Source organism: Pygoscelis adeliae, unplaced genomic scaffold (assembly GCF_000699105.1).
Source record: "Pygoscelis adeliae isolate BGI_AS28 unplaced genomic scaffold, ASM69910v1 Scaffold216, whole genome shotgun sequence".
NCBI classification, from domain to species: domain Eukaryota; kingdom Metazoa; phylum Chordata; class Aves; order Sphenisciformes; family Spheniscidae; genus Pygoscelis; species Pygoscelis adeliae.
In genome coordinates, this window is record NW_008825073.1 from 711641 (window position 1) to 731797 (window position 20157).

A 20157-nucleotide genomic window follows, 5' to 3' on the forward strand; every position below is an offset into this window, starting at 1 on the left:
ACTACCACACAGATTTGTGTTGGTAAGGGGAATGAAATACAATAAAATAAAGAACCCATCCTGCAATTTTCAAAAATATGATGACTGCTTTGAATGATGAGCTTTTTTTAGGCACACTTTGTTATCACTATAGTGGTAATAAAACAAAGCCCACAGAAAATAATTCAAAACCTCAGCTGGAGCAAAAAGTCTATCAGACAGTCATGCTGAGGATTTGTTCCCGAACAATAGTATTAAAACACATTATCAATAATATAATAAACTCTCCTGAAACATTTGTTTCTTTAATGATTAATTCCTTGACTAAATAAAGCTTAACTAGAAAACTATTTTCACTTAAAACTTTGTCATATTTGTGAAGAAAGAGAAGTAAACAGGCAAACAACAAAGCTTTATAACTAATGAAACTTTCCAGAATATGAATAGACATTAGATTCAATTTCCAGTGACTTAAAGCCATTCTGTAGGGTCTTGAAGAGTAAAAGGTACTTTGGTTCTCATTTTATTTTTAATTTTAAGCTGAGGATTCTTTAGACATTTCCTTTGCTGTACTGAATTTCTGAGAAGCTAATATCTGTTTTATCAGGCACAGCAGCAAATAACTGAGAGCAATTATACTGATGCTTCTAATTTTCCCCTAGCTTTGCCTGTTGACTGTGTCATTCCACCAGATTTAAGTAGTCCAGTATGTTCCTAGTCTGAAAAAAGCACTGAAATTCTCAGAGGAAAATCCTTGCCTGCTTTTGAGAGACCTTGAAGTAAAGCTATGCCCAAACGAAGGCTGCAATTCCAGACTCCATTAATATTAAGAACCACTTATCAGATCCCGTAAAGCTTTATTGCTTTCCACCTGGCCTAGATCTCTTCAATTCTTGAGCATACAATACTACAGAGGACAGTACCATAACCCCTCTCTGCCTTACAGAGCTGCACTAGGTGCTGCAGTAATGCAAGAAGTGCCATACTGCCATCTGCAGTCAGGAATACCCACCAATGTAACAATTCACTGCTCAATTTCCTTACAGCCAACAGTCATTTTCTTCTAATTTTCTCCCTTAACACTGATGAATCTTAAATTGTTTAGTTTTCAATGCCTCGATCAAACATGACCTTTCAAACTTTTAATCCTTGCAGAGAAAGTTATTTTGCAGTGCTTAGAGCTGGAGTTATAGTAATGGCAAAGTAAGAAGGGAAGGAGAAAGCAAGCACCTTAAAATTTCCATTACCTGTCTGGTGTGTATGGGGCCCGGGGTCTTGAAGCCTCCTTGACAGCTGCATTCGGAAACACTGTAAGGGTCTGAGCTGCTTGATGAGCACTTGGAAAGTGAGTCACAGCCCACCACAAAGGTGTTATCTAGAGGCAGTTCCTGAATGACATGGTGCTTCTTGGGGGGTACAGGAGTCTCAGGTTTAATTTGAAAGGTAGGCTGCGGAGAAGCAGACTTGTAGTGCTTTGCTAAATCTGGGCTATCAGGCTTAAATGTGGTTGGTGTGGTGGCCCAGTTATATTTTCCCATAGTCTGTTCTTCTAGCTCTACAGGAATGTCTAAAGTGCCATTTATGTGCTCGTGGCCAGGATCATCAGGCTTAGATTCTTCAATAGTCACAAAGTTGAGGAGGAGACTTTTTGGAGAACGCTTCTTCTTCTTCTTCTTTTTCTTGATCTGCCTATTCTCTTGGTTTGGGGAAACCCATTCACCACTCTGCTTGTTTTTTTGAACAACCTTGTGCCTAGGCGTCTGGCGGCACCGTACTAAAGCAGTAACAAAAATTACCAGAATAACTGTCATAGTGCCTGCAATAATGGCAATGATGATCTTGACATAATCATTGGTTTGTGGGGTTATCTCACCATCCCCAACATTCTGGCCAACTGGAGTTTCCATATTCCTGCGCACTAGCTCTTGTACGTAGGAACTGTTGGTGACTGTCTCATTCACAAACAAATGCACAAGAGCTACAGTATAAAGAGACTCCGGCTGTCCTAGGTCATTGACTTTTATCACCAGTCTGTGCAAGCCATGATCTGATGTAATTACCTTCTCTTTCAAAGTAATATTGCCTGTTAATTGGTCAATTGTAAACAAGCCCCTTGAGTTCCCACCTATGATGCTATAGCGGAGCTCTGCATTCATTCCTGTGTCATTATCAACTGCAAAGACTTTAGTAACTACAGACCCAGGACTGGTTGATGTTGGAACCAACTCATACGAATAATTAGATGAAGGAATAACAAAAACAGGCCTGTTGTCATTTACATCAACAACATTGATGGTCACTTTGGCAGTTGAGGAACGCTGCAGTCTTCCTCCATCCACAGCTTTCACCTGGAAAGTATATGACCCCTGCTGTTCCCTATCAAAGGTAATGTTAGGTCTTATTACACCAGTAAGTGGATCTATAATGAAATTATCTCTACCATTTAATATAGAGAGAGTGACCGCAGCATTCTCTCCAGAGTCAGCATCTGTAACTGTGATAAGCCCCACTGTGCCATACATGGGTAAGTTTTCTGGCACATAGAAGTTATATTCATTATGTGTGAAAGCAGGGCTGTTATCATTCTGGTCCAGGACGGACACTGTCACAGTAGCATTGGTCTGCAAGGGTGGCATCCCATTATCCTTAGCCAGCACAGTGAAGGAGTACCTGTCTTGCTTTTCTCTGTCCAGCTTTCTCACTGCTGTCAGAATGCCTGTACGGCGGTCAAGGTTGAAAATAGGGGGTGCATCAGAACCCAGGATATAGCTGATCTCAGCATTGCGTCCACTGTCAGCATCTGTAGCACTTATCTTGGTTAGCTGAGTACCAGGAGCATTGTTTTCAGGGATGGAGAGACCTATGATAGGCTGTGTAAAAACTGGGGCATTGTCATTTTCATCTTTAATTTTGATCAGGAGCATTGCAGACTGGTTTAAGGGAGGTTTCCCTGAATCTGAAGCCACTATTTTAATGGCATATTCCCGTGTGGCTTCATAATCTAGAAATGTGGCTGTCTCCAAGAGAAACTGATTATCAAACACTGGCTTTAGCCTAAAAGGGACATCATGATCTGTAAAACAAGTAACTTTTCCATTCAGATCAGCATCCTTGTCCATTACTGTTATCAATGCAATTTTTGTATTAAGGGGAGCCTTCTCAGACAAAAGCACTGTCCCGTTCACTGGATTGATGATGTATCTTGTGTCTATTGATGGGACATTGTCATTAATATCTGTGACATTAACAGTCACTGTTGCTCTTGATGGAGTTGAACTGCCATCACTTGCCAAAACAGTTAATTTGTGTACAGGAGATTCCTCCCTGTCTAGTGGTTCTCTTATAGTGATGAGGCCGGTGGTGTTATCAATGGCAAACAGCCTTTTGGCCAAACTGGAGATCTGATTGCTGAAATAGAAGTGGATTTGTGCATTTGAGCCCAGGTCTGCATCAGTGGCATGGAGCTGAGAAACAGAGGCACCCACTGGAGCATTTTCTGGAACACTAACTTCAACGTCATTCTCTTTGAAGACTGGCCGATTATCATTCACATCAGTCACTGTGACTTGCAGGATGGCAGTGCTAGATCTTGGAGGGCTTCCACCATCTTCAACTTTAATTTTCATCACATAGGTGTCCTTCTGCTCCCTATCCAGGATCTGTTGGACAATCAGTTGAGGCCACTTATCTCCCTCAGGTGTCTCAATTATATCAAGACCAAATACATTTTGACCCTACAAGACAGAGAAAGAACATACTTTAGCATGTCAGTATATTTAAATAGAGAAACATCTCATTAATGTTCTGAAATTGTCAATGAATATATATTTTTATATATACTGTATACAGGAATATACATTTATATATTTACCTTTATTTTGCAAGATCAGATTTTGCTTTAAGCTCGGGGGCCTTAAGAAAGCTTCAGAGCAAACATAGGAAGAAACGGATACTTTAGAAAAACAGGGGGCTTTTTTTTGAGGTGGTGGTGTGTTTCGGTTTGTTTTTTTAACAGTTTCTCTATTTCTGCAGAAAAGTTATTAAATTCCTGGACAGATGTAATTTGATTTCTCTATTGTATGAGTGAGTGTGGAAAAGAAGAATGAAGCCAAAGTTCAGCCACAATCCAAAGGCAAGACAGTATGCATACACTGGAGGACCTAAACCAATATTCAATTTCATGGAAAACAAGATAAAGGGACTGTTTCTCTGTTCGTGGAGCAACGCTAGGCATGATCTGAAACCATTAGCATAAAAAACCAACTCCATCATTGAAAAGGGGCTTACTACATAATGCAGACGTTAGATGGTACAGACAAAACTAAGTCAAAACAATTTATTAGAAAAGTATTTTAAAACTCATTAAAACTATTCCTTTCTTCATCATTATATATTTTATATCTGTAGTGAAAATTACAATCCCAGTGAGAAAAGAAGATCTATTTTCATTTCAAAACATATCAGCGAACTATGAGATCAATTTGAAAATAATAAATTTTTTTCATAGGATTTGTTGAACACCTAACACCCCTGGAACTGCGAAGAAATGCTACATATATTGCACAAACACAGCATCTTTTAAAACACTAGTGTTGACAAAGTAGTCTGCTAAAATAAAGATTGGAATCTAGAAGTAGATTCGCTCTTCTGCTGTCTCTTCAGACAAGCAGGGATTAACAATGTCACAATTATCCTCTTTTCTCTTCTCACATCTCTCACCCTTCAGAGGAAGAAATTATGTAAAGGCAACTTTCCAGCCATATCTTCCATAAGGGCAGAGCTGGAAGGCAGAGCACTAAAGCTGAATGTATAGGATGACCAGAAAAAGAAGGCATCGATAAAGATGCTGACTAATTAGGATTTTCTTTTTATGTTTCATACTTGTAATAATGAACAACTGCATCCAGCCTGGTTCTTTCTCTGTTTATTGTGCACCTTTACCCATGTGTGTTCTATGTGTGTTCTAAACTGATTTGAGACACTTCAGACCAAAGAGAAAGAAAATGTTCCCAGTGTGCAAGGTTCCTTATTTCTCATTGCTTGTAGAAGACTTGCATTCACTGTGTTTGGCTACGCACCATTAAGTGAATGCATTTACAGGTCTGATTCCGTGTAAGGCTGTACTCTTTCACTGATTTGTTTTCTCAAAGCCAGAATTTGACCCTACATAAGTAATCATTTATTTCATGGAAAAGAACTATTCATCCATATTTCAAAAAATTACTGTGCCACTTGCACGGTATTTGTGACAACATGAAGTTGCAACTAGGGACAGTCTAAAGTGAACTGGAACACATTTTGAAACAATAAAACAAATACAGCTTTGGCTTCTTTAGCAGAAGGCGTATGAAAATATAAGCCTTGCAACTTGTTTCTAAATCAAGATATACATTTTGAACCAATTAGGTTAAATTTTAGAATGGTAATTCTCTGCTATCTCTTCATGAAGGCGGAGTGTGAGTTTCCTCTTCATCTTCAATCTGGCTAGCAGTTATTTGCAATAAATTTCATAACTACTGAGAAATGATGAATTATATATTCTATGCTTTAACATAATTTCCAGGAAAAAAAGTAACAGAAGCTAGAGGAAAAAAAAACCTGTCAGCTATCTTTTACTTCTTTATTTGTACACAAGTTGACAGATGGGCACTGATTATTCTGTCATTAGATACCACAACTACAACAAACACTTCATATAGACTTTGAATATGTGCAGCTATACATATGCATACCCATTTCTGCTTTTCTTTAACTATCAAGTATGAAAAAGATATTTTTCAACATAGCATACGAGTTTGATATAAAATATAGAGCTTCAGTTCCCCATCACTTAGCAGTAAACTACTAGAGAAACAGAAAAGAATGCAAAGATCTCTTCCAAGTTAATTATTAAACATTTGAGTAATTTTCCATGGAAAAATAGTATCCAAGAGTATTTCTTGCTATTCAACACAGGTTTATACATCTTTTTAAACCACCAAAAAGAAAAAAAAAAAGTCACAGAAAATTATACTTTCTCCTAATCCAAGCAAGCCTATTTCACATTCTTTAAGGGATAAAGTTAGGTGTGACATTATGCTGCATTTTAACAAATGCATTTTCTAAGAACGGACAGTTCTCTCATTCTAAACACTCCAAAAAATGATGAAACATTCAAGAAACATATTTTTAAGATTGTAAATACCTAATTCTCTCCTTTATGAGCAAAGAAATTGAGAGTTAAAAATCCTGAGAGAAACATGAAGAAAAACCTTCAGGATTAAACTCTTGATGACAAAGTAAATGGGTCTATCATCATTAAAACCTCAGGGAAGTGAAAATTTCCATTGGGGTCAGACTGTTATTTGGACTGAACTGTACCGCAGTCACCACATTATCACAGTGATCTGAAGGTTTCGTTCACACTAGGAAGGGTATGAGTCCATAGGAAAAGCATAATAGATAATTAACATTTATATAGTACCTTTCGCCATTAAAAAGTCTGACTGGTAAAAATAATCTGCTACATTATGATCTCCAGCACTACAGAAGGATGGGAGTGAGAAAAAAAAAGGTTGACTTTTTTAATCTAAAAAGACAGTTAAAGCAATGTAACCTAACTATTTGAGGCAAAACAAGGTTATGCCCATCTCAGAGCCAGGATTAGCCTTAAGAGGCTCTGGCCCTGATCACAGGATTCTTTATCAGGGCAATAAGCAAATCTGTTACCTTATTCAATTTTCATAACATCCTTTTCAGTGGATTCATGCACACAGTAGTCTCTGAAATAATGAAACTGGTATTCTTGTTGAACACTCCCTACTCGTATATTTACCTGATCGTTTGTAATGGATCCAAATGTCCTTTTCGGAGCTGTTTTGGGCTGTCATGTAAATAAAAAATTAGAGAGTTTTTTAAAAACTGTAACATTTAGGTAGATTAATAAATACATAATCAATGACACATGGACACTTAATGTGATAAGCCAGAAGAGCTTCTAGTATTATGGACAGGACTGCATGTGACAAAGTGCACCTAACGCCTACACATAATTTGCCTCTAGACATACATATTGCAGTATCACAGTATCTCACCACAGTGTTTTGTAAAATCCATGGGGTATTGACTACCTGGACATTGTAATGAATGTTCAAATTGTAATGTGGGCTTCATTCTTGAGAGGAATGGGAAAAAAGACCAGCTCATAACAGTGGCACGGTCTGTTTTGTTCAAAACATCTTATGAACTTACACTTGCAGACCAGTAAGTTGATAGAACATAGTAATTTCTCAAAGAAATAGGGAAGGGAAAGAATATTGTGCTAAATAACCATATAAAACCAACTGCTTGTGATACAAAGGACTCTGAAATTAAGACAGTCTATTAGTGATTATTTCTTAAAACATTACAAATTATATAATTGTATATAATAACTATACATAGTTAACTGACAAAGAATAGATCAACACTGTCCTCAATCTTCATTCAAGAAGAGTATTCTGAAGCTTTAGAGAAAGACATACAAGCAAAGACAGTTCATTGTTTTGTGTCTACAACTTCACCCTATACTTATTATCAATACTTACCTTCATGCACTGTAAATGACAAACACATTATAGGATGTATGTCTTTAGGTCAACTGAATCTTAAACAAAAGTCAAGGGCTAGACAACATGCATATAACAGACTTTCACTAATGTTCTACAGTAACTTACTTCAATGAACATTGCAACAAGCTAGAAGTGCACACTTATTTATTACATGTCAACAATCCTCCTAAAATCAGCTAGTTTTAGTATTTCTAAAAATCTTACTCTGCCTGAAATCTAAAATAAGCAGTGACTACATTCTAGCAGGCCAAATACAACAATACTGGGAAATAAAATGAACAAAATGTTAAAAATAGAAAAAAATTAAAAAGGAAGAAAAAAAGGATAAAAAGATCAGCTTCCCATTAGAAAGTAATTCAGTAATGCATTGAAGAAATTACTTAAGAATAAAACCTTTGCCTGAAACGCAGTCTTGTGTCCAAAGGACCCTAAAATATTTTCAGAAAGTCCAGAAAATAATGCATGTTGCTAACTGCTAGTTATTTCAGATATAGCAACACACAAAACCTTTGCAGGTCTCCTGCAAAATTACAAAATAGGTCCCAGAAACTGTACCCTTGTCTGTTTTTGTCAAGACATATGGAACTACTCTATAACTGTAGTGTTATATTAGCAAAGAAAAGAATATAGTAGCACAATTTCAATTCCTAATGCAGAAAAGTGGACAACATTTATACAGTGGACAGCATTTTTAATAAAAGCTGAAAATTACACTTGCATTTTTCTTTCAAAGGTGATACTTTGGATGTGAAAATGTGAATTCTCAAAGCCAAGCTAAAACCTTAAACACAAAATATTCTACTTGATAGGCAATAATGGATGTAAGTTCCTATAATAGGTGCATATGAGTACACTCAGATCTATAATTTCGTAAGAGTTGCAGCTCTAATAAAGGTCCCTTGTCTGCTATTACTTACACAGTGTGCAATTCATGTGTTCATGCATTCTAGAAGACTAAATTGTTGGATAGCTGTCCTGTTTAAAGACTGTACAGTCACTACCCTCATCACATCGCACAGCTTACAACCCAAAGTTACTTGAAATATGTGTTATTAATACCGACGGTTACCTTATGAACTGAGTGACAATACCTCAAAGGAGAAAATAAAATTACAAAGGTAAGAAATTTTTATAATGTAAAACTCAGCAGATGTAGCTCTTTGTCAAAACAACTAGACTTTTCACCTGTAGGCTGAGATTCCTATGAGTTTTGTTCATTTTATGGTTTTCTGTCAGTATCACACACAGTTTCACATGGTTTCCTTTGAAGCAAGCCAAAGCTTAGCTCTGAATAAACTGAACTTACAGGTTCAAATCCACAGTAAAAGTAGGACTTGGAAGCTTCCAATCATGCACGAACCTAAAGTGAATTTTGTGCATTCAGAACCCTGATTAGCTCCATCCCTACATAAAAGTTAAGGACATCATTTATTAGCAATATGTATATCATAACTTGCTATTTTTCCACCTCCAATTATAAAAGAGCTTCTATAAATGTAAAGCACTGCCAAAGAATTCCTCTCCGTATATACAACCACACACAAAACCTTACTCATCCTATGAAGCAGACAGAAAGCAAAATGCTGTAGATGGGATCAATAGAACATATGGATAATAATGAACCATTTCATGCTGGAAAGGAACAGTGAAAAGTATAATATGGAATGAAGAAGCAGACAATCAATGCATTTAATACTGATTTTCTGAAGAAGAAAAAAAGGCTAGGAGGTATACCTAAACACAAAATTACTTCCTCGGAAATCTGAATTTAATGTTACTATAAAAAGACTGAAACAGTTCTAATAATTACATCGCTTGAGCCTCCTTAATCCTTTCGGATGATTTGTTCCTTTCTATAAAGAGTTCCTTTCAATCTTGTCATATTCTGAACATTGTCAGCTTTATTTTCTAAGATAGATAGATATAAGGTAGACAGATAACTTTTTCTAAGACAGAAGATTTTTGAATCTTCCTCAATTCTTGGCATCCAATTCTCAGAACGTGTTTATTAGATCATGTTCACCTCCATTAAGGAGAAACAATTAGAGACAGTGAATACTACAGTTTTAATATATTTACTTTTTTGCTGCCCTGATTTCTCCAGTCTACACTTAAAGCAAGCCTGAAACTCCATACCTAAAATGTGTTAATATTTTTAATCTACAAGCTTTACAAGGGAGAGAACATGGAGATCTGGAAAGTAGCAATACACACACTTAACATTTTCAAGACCACACCAGGTTTCAAGAGTAACTCTCTTCCCATATTACATCTTTGGTCTGTGAAATGCTGTTTCAACTTTTTTTTTTTTTTAAATGAAATCTAACTTCTCTTTTGAACCATGGATTACAATTAAAAAAAAACCAAAACAAAACCCCCAACCCAAAACAAAACCCCGAAACTTTTCTTTTAATAAAAATTCACTTCACATACCTCTACAAAGTAGGGTAGGAGCAATGCTGTATCCACATTACTCATTTAACATGATATAAAATTACCAAGATAATTGCTTACAAAAAAGTGGCAGCAGGAACTGGGCTGTCACTTGAATAGTCTTGCACAATGTACTGTAGACATACAATTACATATTTCAGCAAAATATGCAGCTGCGCCACAAAACTTTAAGGAATTTATCTTCACAATACTCCTGCTATATAAATAGTTGTACCACTATCTAAAGATGGGAAATTGAAGTACAGAGACATTTTATCAGTTGTCCAAGGTTTGTAGCTCGTCTGAAAGAGTCAGCCACTTCTGAATTACCAATCACGTTTGAAACTAAACTTTAGAACTTTAAACTTTAGAAACTAAACTTTAGAACTTAACTTTAGAAACTAAACTTTAGAATTTTAAACATTAAACAAAAGTTCTTTCATTTAGAGACACACTTCTCAAAAGAAGAAAGGTCAATAGCTGCAGGTAAGGCAATTAGGAAAGTAACCTCCCCTCTTAATGTCCTCCATTATAGTTGTTCAGAAATATTCACAGACATCCTATTGAACAGGAAACTACATTTTCAACACACCTGAAGGTGTGCAGATTAAGGCATTAAATATGTTTGAGCTTTGCTCCGAATTCCCATGTTTCCACAGCTAGATAAAGCTCCAGATACCTGACTTGTCCTTCAGTATGTTCTCTGTCTTTGTAGTCAGACTACAGACATATAATGAAGAAAAAAAATTAGGATTTATATTAGGCAACAATATATTCAATAAGTGTATTTTTATATTTGCATTATATATGTGTGACAATTACATATTTGCTCAATCGCCTAGTGGAGAACAGCAACAGGAACAGAACCGAGTATCTCTAAAAAAGAGAAATAAATGAGTACATGTTTTAGTGATGTAATTCTCTAATGCATCACTGTGCTTTTGGAGGTAACAGCTAACAGTTCTGTATTGCTGTTCAGAACAGCTCCTAAATCACAACCTCGTTTTGCTTCGACAGCCAAACAAGGTATCTTAGGCTCCTAATCGCACATTTTAGAGCTCTCAGATGAATGCTGACTGGGCGTTGGAGCAGTGTGAACCTGTAATGCCCTCCTATTCACTACCTGCTCTATAACCAGATCAGTGCTTTCAGGCAGAAGGCGATTAAAACTGACAGCCACTTCTATACAAGAAAACAGAAACAACTGAGACATTTCTGAAAATTCCTTTACCCTAAAGCAGAGACTGTCCAGTATCTTCAGTTTCCAGTAACTCCAGTGGGAACTGGGGGTGACAGACGCATATGGATTTGGCTCATGACAAACAGAAAAACAAAAAATAAAACAGACAAAACTTTTGCCCTTTGTTAAAGAGGAGTACAAATATTTACAAAACCAACGTTCATTAAAATAATGTGTTGTTATTACCTCATTCCCTCTCACACACACAGACAAAATTTCAGCTAAGGTGCATGATTTCTTTAAATACATGGCATCTTCATTAAGACAAACCCATATCCTAATCTCTGATGCTGTAGTTTTTCCAAGAAGTTATTTAGCAAGACTATCTTATTTGATCTGAGGCCCTTTGAAACTAGTTCAGCTGTGAACAAAACCACTGTATCTTCCCTTTATGTTTACACTTTCAAGGAAAAAATGTTGACAAAACTTTCATCTGAATGGCACCAGCATCTCACACACACACTCCCTTCTCTTCAGGAATCCTAGCATCCAGAAGCACAAAGAAAATAAATAAATAGGATAACATGTTCTCTGGATTTACATCACAAGGACATTCTTTCACATGCAGAGACCATACTTTAATGTGCGTGTATCCCTGCTTTATGAATTTTGACATTACAAAATACACACCCTTAGTGCAGAAAACAATTCACGTGGGCAAAAATGTAACAGAATGAGAAAAAAACATAATATAATAGCATTCACTTCTTTCATTTTCAATAGACTTCCCCCAGCTTTCACAAACAGGCTTTAGGAATTGTAGGCCTGTCGCAAATACTGCTGAAATGAACATGATAGCAAGCCTTTCTCAAGACCTCCACTCTTTGCAGGGTTTTGTAAAACTCAAGAGAAAGTTTGTGTGGGACATTTAACTACCACAGGATCATTTTTGCTTTTGAAAGAAATGAAGCTATGCTTTTCCAAATAATGAAAACTTATCCTTTTTGTATTATTCTGAGAAAATAACAGTGGAACCACCATATTATACTGTAAAAGTACGCGACGTATGTAAGTGCAAAATGCCGCTTCACTACATATTGGAAGATAATAAATAATACTGCAATTTCAGAGTCATAAATCAGAGACTGCTGCTGAGAAGACGTATAGAGTGACAGTAAGTACTAAAAATAGATCCAGAGAGACTGAATTAAAGAGAAGTGTTTTAACCACGTTGATCAGGGAATGTAGGGCATAAACTAAAAGTGTATTTTCTGGTGCTGGATTTATCAGGAAGACATCTTGTCTTCTTCCTCCTCCAGTGTTACTGACTCCTATTTATCTGAATCAGCAGAACAAAAGCAACATAAAAACGATGAAACCTTTCCTTACTGCAAGACAGTAACTTGACTCTGAAAGTCGATTTTGAAAAGAACTCTCGTGCTACCTGTGTGTATTGAAATTTCTAGTATATAAACTGCCATGACTTTCTAGTTAACAAGTTATATTCCTAAAAACAGCTTCCCTGTGAGTTGTTTGGGATCAAAAAATCTTAAAAGCATATTTGATAGATACTTTTATAAGTAGTTATGCTCAAGAATATATTCCTTTCTAAAAACAAAAATAAAATTCCAATTTTACTCCAACTGAATACACTTGTGCTATTTCTCAGAGTTAAAATCAGTGATGAAATTGATAGAATTGATTTGCAAAAAAGAAAATAAAATTAAGAATATTAGAATGGCATGTTTACAGGGGAAACACCAAACACTTATCATTCCATTCCAGCTTTTCTGCTCAGTTTTTGTTCACTGTTTATATTCTCTAGTAGCAGTTCAGTCTTGAATATACACTATGAATTTTGGCTAATAGGGAGGGGTTTTTCCTCCAACAGAAAAAAAAATGAAAAGAACCATAGAACCACAGAACACAATAAGGCAACATTTAAGCATGAAGAACACCAGCTTCAGAAGGTAAATACAATATCCATCTCCTGTTGCAAAGATCTAGATTAGTCTCACCAGGTAACGTGTATCGTTCAATAAATTGTGAACTATCTATGCTCTGAGGCTGAGACGAGCTCTCCCACAATTCATGGGAAAAATCGCATAGAGTGGTTAATCTTAGTAGTAAAGTGAGTGACAGCATGTATCTCCACAGGAAAGCTAACACCAGACTAAACAAAATAGCTGAAGTGTTATTTAGCCATATAACTGACCTCACACAAACGGTACTATTCCAGAAAAAGCAAATTAAGCAAAGATAGTTGAAGCCATTTCTGCCCAGTAACAACTCCTGTAATCCAAGTCAGAGAAAAAGCAAGCTTTCCCAGGTCTGGGTCCACTCAAAGTTCTTTCCTGAGGTTAATTCAATCACTGTCCTAAAACAGATGTTTCCAAATAACCATGCATACTGTTTGCCGTACAATAAAACTTCATAATACGCACATAGAAACTGGACCTGCGGCTTCTTCCTTAGTGGAAAATATCAACAGCTTTTGGGCAACCAACATGATTTCAACCACCAAGGTGTCCGTGTGGCAGACAGGAACTGAGAACTTTCCCTAGATTCTTCATAACTACTCCACTATGATAACAACCTGAGGTTAAAGAACCATCACAATGCCCATAGAATTAATCTTGCTTTGAGACACTTGCTAACAAAGACAGCATCTCTCAGCCACATACAGGTTAGAATTTGGAAAATGGTTTTAAGAAAGCACCCTCTGGGGATGATAACATGCTCTGAATTATTCAATGAGAAGTTTAGCCTTTGTATTCTAAAAACTTGATGTAAACAACTGAATCTACCAAACCAAAACTATTAAAATATATCAACCTAAAATCCAGCAAAAACATGTTAACTTATGTCCACCAACTGAGAAACTGATCATCAGCATGGAAAATGAAACACACCTCAAATAATTTAACTTAAACACTCCTTAAACAATTTTTAACTTAGACACACAGACTTAGCCTATACCTTGATTTTTACACTTACTTAATTTCTATTTCTTTATTTTAAAGGGTTTAATGTATTGTTGGGATTCTTGCATATTAAGGTATTAAGCTACAAACAAGAATTCAATTTCTTATGCTTATGAAGCAGTGAGTTAAATGAACAGTTGGGTTTAAATTCAAAATTTTTGTTAGGCACATTACCATTTTTAAAACATGCCTGGGACATTCTACCAACTACTACATCTGTCATTAGACATCAAGTTCACAGATACTGAAATAAGACAAAACAAATGCTCTCCAAGAAAGCATTGAGTCAATTTGTTCATAGAAATCTGCAGGACTGCTCACTACAACAAAACAGTTTTCAGTTGTTACATGGATTCACAAGTTAGAGCACTATCTCAAAATCCTAAGTGGACACTACAAAACTAGCTGCTAAATTTGTTATGCATTCTACCTACAGCGTCAAAACTCTACTTCCACCCTCGATTAACTTTTCTGTTACCGCAAGAAGAGGCCTACTGTGAATATATGTATAAGAATCCATTGTAAAATGTAAAATTGAATGAAATCTGTTTTGAAATTCAGCATTATGGCTTTTAACAAAACAGCAAACCTAGACTAAATTAGTGAAAGTGAGTATGACAGCTGAAATGACAGAGCTTCCAAGAGGGCTAAGCATTATTAAAGTTTTTCCTTATTATGCTCTTAGGCACAATCTGATTAGTTCCAACAGCTGCGCAGCAGGAAAAGCCAACCAATCATTCCACAGTAATACGCATATTAACATATCTCTTTAGTTTTCAGTGATTTCAGAGCCAGGTAGCACACAGCACTATAGCATGAGCTTGTATCTTTTGACTTATAGTGATACTGAATATTTCATATGCAAACCATGTCAGAAATTCCTGATCATCACAATATAAGTTACTACCTTAAAACCTTTTCTGATGGATAAACTTGTTCTACCCACTAGTATACAAAGAAAAAACAAAGAATATGGGGGGGGGGAATCCACTGTGTATAACTTAAATTAGTCAGGTCTTTGTTAGAGGCAATGAGTAACAAAAAGAAATTTTCTTTGTTACCTTGCCCATGAAACTCAGTAGCCTGCAGCATACGCTATGCTGTGACAAATATGTAGCTGAACTTCAAACCAATATTCAAAATAGTTTCTGAAAGACTGAACTCCTGTTTATAAGAACTCTTCTAATATTATCTGAACATTACAACAGCAATGAGGGGACTGGTGGCTTTACCGTTTCTTCTAGCCCTATGAATGGTTAGATACGATTTCTACACACACACACACATATTACTTATTGTGAAAGTTTTCAAGCCTGGGAGTGAGATTTTCAACCAAATGGAACACTGAATTATACGTTCATACATCAAATAATTTTAAAGTTAATCATTAATATGGAAGCTTCTAAAACCCTCAGGTTTTAATTCCACAAAGATAAATTCACTTCTTAAAGAGCCTTGACTGTTCTTCTAGTTCCTTAACATAGGAAAACTTAGAAAACCTTATTCCTTGAGTAGTACATAGTTTTCTGCAACTGGGTAGCAAAATAAATTCTGCTTATATCTCTGCCCTTTACTTCTCATCTTAGCTCAAGCACATATACGTTCCAAATATGAATCACATTAATTTTATTTCTACTTTATCTAATACAATGGGCATGCTTATTTGTGAAAAATGTATTTGCACAGTTTCTGATCTCCTGCATTAGCCTATGAAAAACTATATACATTTTTAAGTAAAGTAATAAAGTTTAACTCCTTCGTCATTGTATCCAAAACACATTTCAAAGACAGGGCTGTTTTCATAGTATAAGAATGTCACCAGTGGACTGATGTAAACAGAAGCTAAAGTAAGTGCTCATCGCATGATGTAGCTTCTAAAAATTTGACCATATTCCGAACGCCCAAATTTTACAATTTACAATTTTTACAAAACAGGTTCAAAACCCAACTGGAGAAACTGCACATATGAAAAAAATCCAGATAAGAATATCCGAACCACCACTTCTGGACAAGAAATCTGTGAGCCTCCAACTTGTGGAAGCTCAGGAATAGCTTGGGAAAATATGCTTGTGCTGTTCTTACAATCTCTCCTAAGTATCTGATATCAAGTGTTAGTGACAGGATACAAGATCAGATGAAACTCACTTTCATCCAGCAAGGCCATTCTCAGATCAAGTCAGTATCATTCACATCACTTAGCTATAAGGAAACTGAGGCACAGAAAGCAGAAGTGACTCATTCACAACTATTCTGCAGACCAGAAGCAAAACCACAATGAGCCAAATTTCACAGTCCAGTGACCCTCAAAGATCACATCATCAGCATACAGAATATACGTTACAGAAAACAACATGAAAGCACAAATAATGCTGGTTTAGATACCATGACAAAATGAGAACAGGATTTCAAGTCAATTGTACCCTTTTAGAAAGCTGCCTAGGCAGTTTGAAAGAAGACATCACTATTTCTCATACAGCACTGCTCTAAGAAACAAAAAACTTTTATTCAGATTGCTCATTTATTCTCTCCAAAAGTTAATAGAAAGAATGATGACAAAACTGATCTTTTATAGGAGTCATAAACATTGTAAATAATCATCCTGCCATCCATATATACCACAGTACTAGAAAAAAGACCATTGGAATGGTTTTTGTGTCCTTTATTTTTTTATTCAGACTCTGAACAATTTTTTACATTTATTTTTCCCTTCATTATGACCGAAATGCACACACTTTTGCCTTCTAGGACCCCACCCTCACAAGCAACCTTGAAAGCAAAAACCACCACAGAAACAAAACAGATTCTATTGCTGCCCATGATGTCTATTGCTGTCATTGGTTAGTACTTAGCAGAAACCACTGCACTGGCAGAAATAACTATTTAAGACTTTGAAAACAGAGACAAGGAAAGACTGAAAAGACAGAAGTCCAGCTAAGATTCAGATGCGAAGGTGTACAGCAAAGGTCTTAAAGTCTTAACACAATACACTTCAAAATCTGAATAACAAAAAAATAAAACCATCAGAAACAGATCCTAAAACACACACTAACAATTTTTTTGTTTGTTTTAACTTTGTCAAACATCCAGTTAGGCATTTAACTTAATTGCCAAGAACTCTGGATGATGCTGGTAGTTGAAGGTTTAAATTATTCAAATGACAATTTTTTATGAGTAAGAGACAACTACTGGACTACTTCAGAAGTTAAAAAACCATAAAATTAATGTAAAGTCTTATAGAGAACTAGGTAATCCATAAACTTCAAGGAACTGATTCATGTTCTGATATTTTACAAGCATAGCAAGTATCTTGGATATTCATCTTGGATGAATATTTCATTTACGTGAAACAATAAAAGGTGTGCAACACTGATGGAAAGCAGAAAAGTTCGATCAATCTTTTATGGTCTATTTGTAAGACTGACTTTCAAATTATGGTATTCACACTTTGTGTTGGCTTTCCATACAAAGGTCAATTCACCAATGGAAAATCCTAATATATAACTGCCAGAATACTATTTTTGAGGTTACATGGGAAACAGGACAAGGAACAAAACAGAAGCTACTACTTTGTTTATACCTTTAAATGTGCTACAACACATAGCTTTGAAAAGTCCCTAATGGAAATGAGGATGAAAATTATATGACTGGAGTTAAAATGAAGAGGAAAAAGTAATCTCGAAGTAAAAACGCCATAATATCCCATTCTGAAAAGCACAGAGGAACATCCTGACTCAAAAGGGGGGGGGGGAACCAGACAAAAAAACAGAAAATGTCAATTTGCTTGATAAAGCAAAGAGAAAAAAATACAATTATTTGACTTTGGAACATCAGCAATAACCAAAGCAATAATACACATCACATTAATAGAGCCAGCAATTATAGTACAATATGAGAAAAATGTATTTCAATACTGACAGCTGATGACTCAGAATTCATTCCCTTTACCAATGTTTCTTTTTGTTTCTTTAAAATTGTCTGAAATGCTCTTTTTGCTACATGTCCCAGCTTCAAAAGCTCTACGGGACTTCAGTGTTCAGACCAATTATATTTCTGGGCTAGGGAATATAAATTACTTCATAATAAACCTTTCTTTCAGGAATAAAAATAACCATACTAATGCAGTCAAGTGCCATGATCCATGGTTGACACTCAATTTAAATATATTCTTTGATAGCTAAAAGAATATAATTTCTGGACTTACCTTTTTCTCCTCCCTGTAATTCCTCTTGAAAGGAAGAAAAATATTACATAGAGTGTATTTGGGGGAAAAATAGCTAGGATTATTTAAATCTCTATCACTATCATCCAATATTGGAAAGCTAAAAGCAAAATTAAAATCAAGAACACATTATTATTGTAAAAGCTTCTTTAATATTTTGTGTATTTTATGACAACTAAAACCAGGAAAAACTATCTCTACTATTTTCAAAACATATCTTAAAAATTGGAAATCTTCATCCCTCCCAAAAACAGAGGTCATAGAAAAGTGACTTGGAGAAAAGAAAAATCTGAAAGCTTTGTGAATATTATCATTCACCTTTATTTTTTCTTTTCTTTACTGAACATTTTGAAAATAGTAGTATTTTTTTTTTATCGTCTCACAGGTATATGTATATATTCACTATTCATGAATAACTTGGAATTTTTAATAATAATAATTGTAATAATTTTAGGATTTGCATGCAGTCTGCTGGAAACCCAGTTCAAGGTTTCTCATGATAGACATCCAAAATACAAGTAAAATTTGTATTGCTGCATCCTTTACAATAACTAAAAGAAGCAGAAAAAAAATAATCCTCACAAAATTATTCTGAAACTAGAAATACTACAGATCCAAAGAACTTTTACATTCCACACATTACATTCCACGCATTACATTCCACATTCCATATTCATACTCAACACAGAATACTATTAGTTACTTTTCTTCTAGAACTTGCAATAATTATTTTTTATTTGGTCAAAAAAATAATGGTCTTCAAACGTTTCATGCTTGGATGGTGATAGCTCTTGCTGCCTTTAGTAATAAGGTTCTTATTTAGTAATAAACAAGTTTAATGACAAACTTTTTAACTAAGAAAATTAGCAAAAAAATTTAAAATCCTGTTGGATACATTGGTGATGACCACTATATCAAGCAGAAAACTGAAGTCAGTTTCACTAACATAATTAATAAATAAATAGTCTGAAATTTGGAACCCTATGTCAGGTCATTCTTTAAAGATAAAATAGGGGCCAAAGACAAACATCTATATTCATAGATACTGACACTGAATATATAAAAATAATGTACTAGCACAACGGCGGTAAACTCAGGGTATTTTGAAAAGGCTCCTACCTCTTTCCTTTGTGACATACAAAATATGAAGTCTTTAAAATATTGTAGATTTTGAGACAGTAGTAAAGATTATGGGTGAAGTATGGTTTGTCTTAAGTGCACTGTTAGCAACCTGCCAGAATAAAAGATGTCCCATATATAAAATTACTAAGTGTATATATATATATAAAATCTAAGCCACAATTTTTTCTTCTACTGCATATGAGAAAAAGTTCCCAGAAGAGGTAGTTTGTTAGCACTGTTCTCACCTATCAGATTTGTGGAAAGATAACAGTCGGAAGCCTGGAGGCCATATTTGATCCCTAAGTATTTTGGGGGGCCCTGATTTATGCAAAGCAAGTAGGACAGATGAATTTTCAACAGCACAGGAAAGAGAGACACAAAGAAATCAGGTTTCTTATCACAGAGTCAAGAACAGGTTTATAGACCACTCGTTGGACGGATGCAAGATCAGTGTTTGTCCCGCTAGCTGTATTTGGTAGCTCAAAAAAAAAAAAAAAAAAGACCACCATAGAATCATAGAATCATTAAAGGTTGGAAGAGACCTCCAAGATCATCGAGTCCAACCATCAACCCAACAACACCATGCCCACTAAACCATGTCCCTAAGCGCCTCATCTACCCGCCTTTTAAATACTTCCAGGGATGGTGACT

The 20157-nt window shown here is 35.5% G+C and overlaps 1 protein-coding gene across 1 annotated transcript in view; it reads right to left on the reverse strand.

The window, feature by feature from the left end:
* Window positions 1–20157, reverse strand: part of PCDH11X (protocadherin 11 X-linked) — a 93020-nt gene that overhangs the window by 5864 nt on the left and 66999 nt on the right. The window contains exon 3 of the mRNA XM_009326627.1: window positions 1227–3713. Coding sequence (XP_009324902.1) covers window positions 1227–3713 — 2487 coding nt within the window. The remainder of the gene's footprint in view (window positions 1–1226; window positions 3714–20157) is intronic.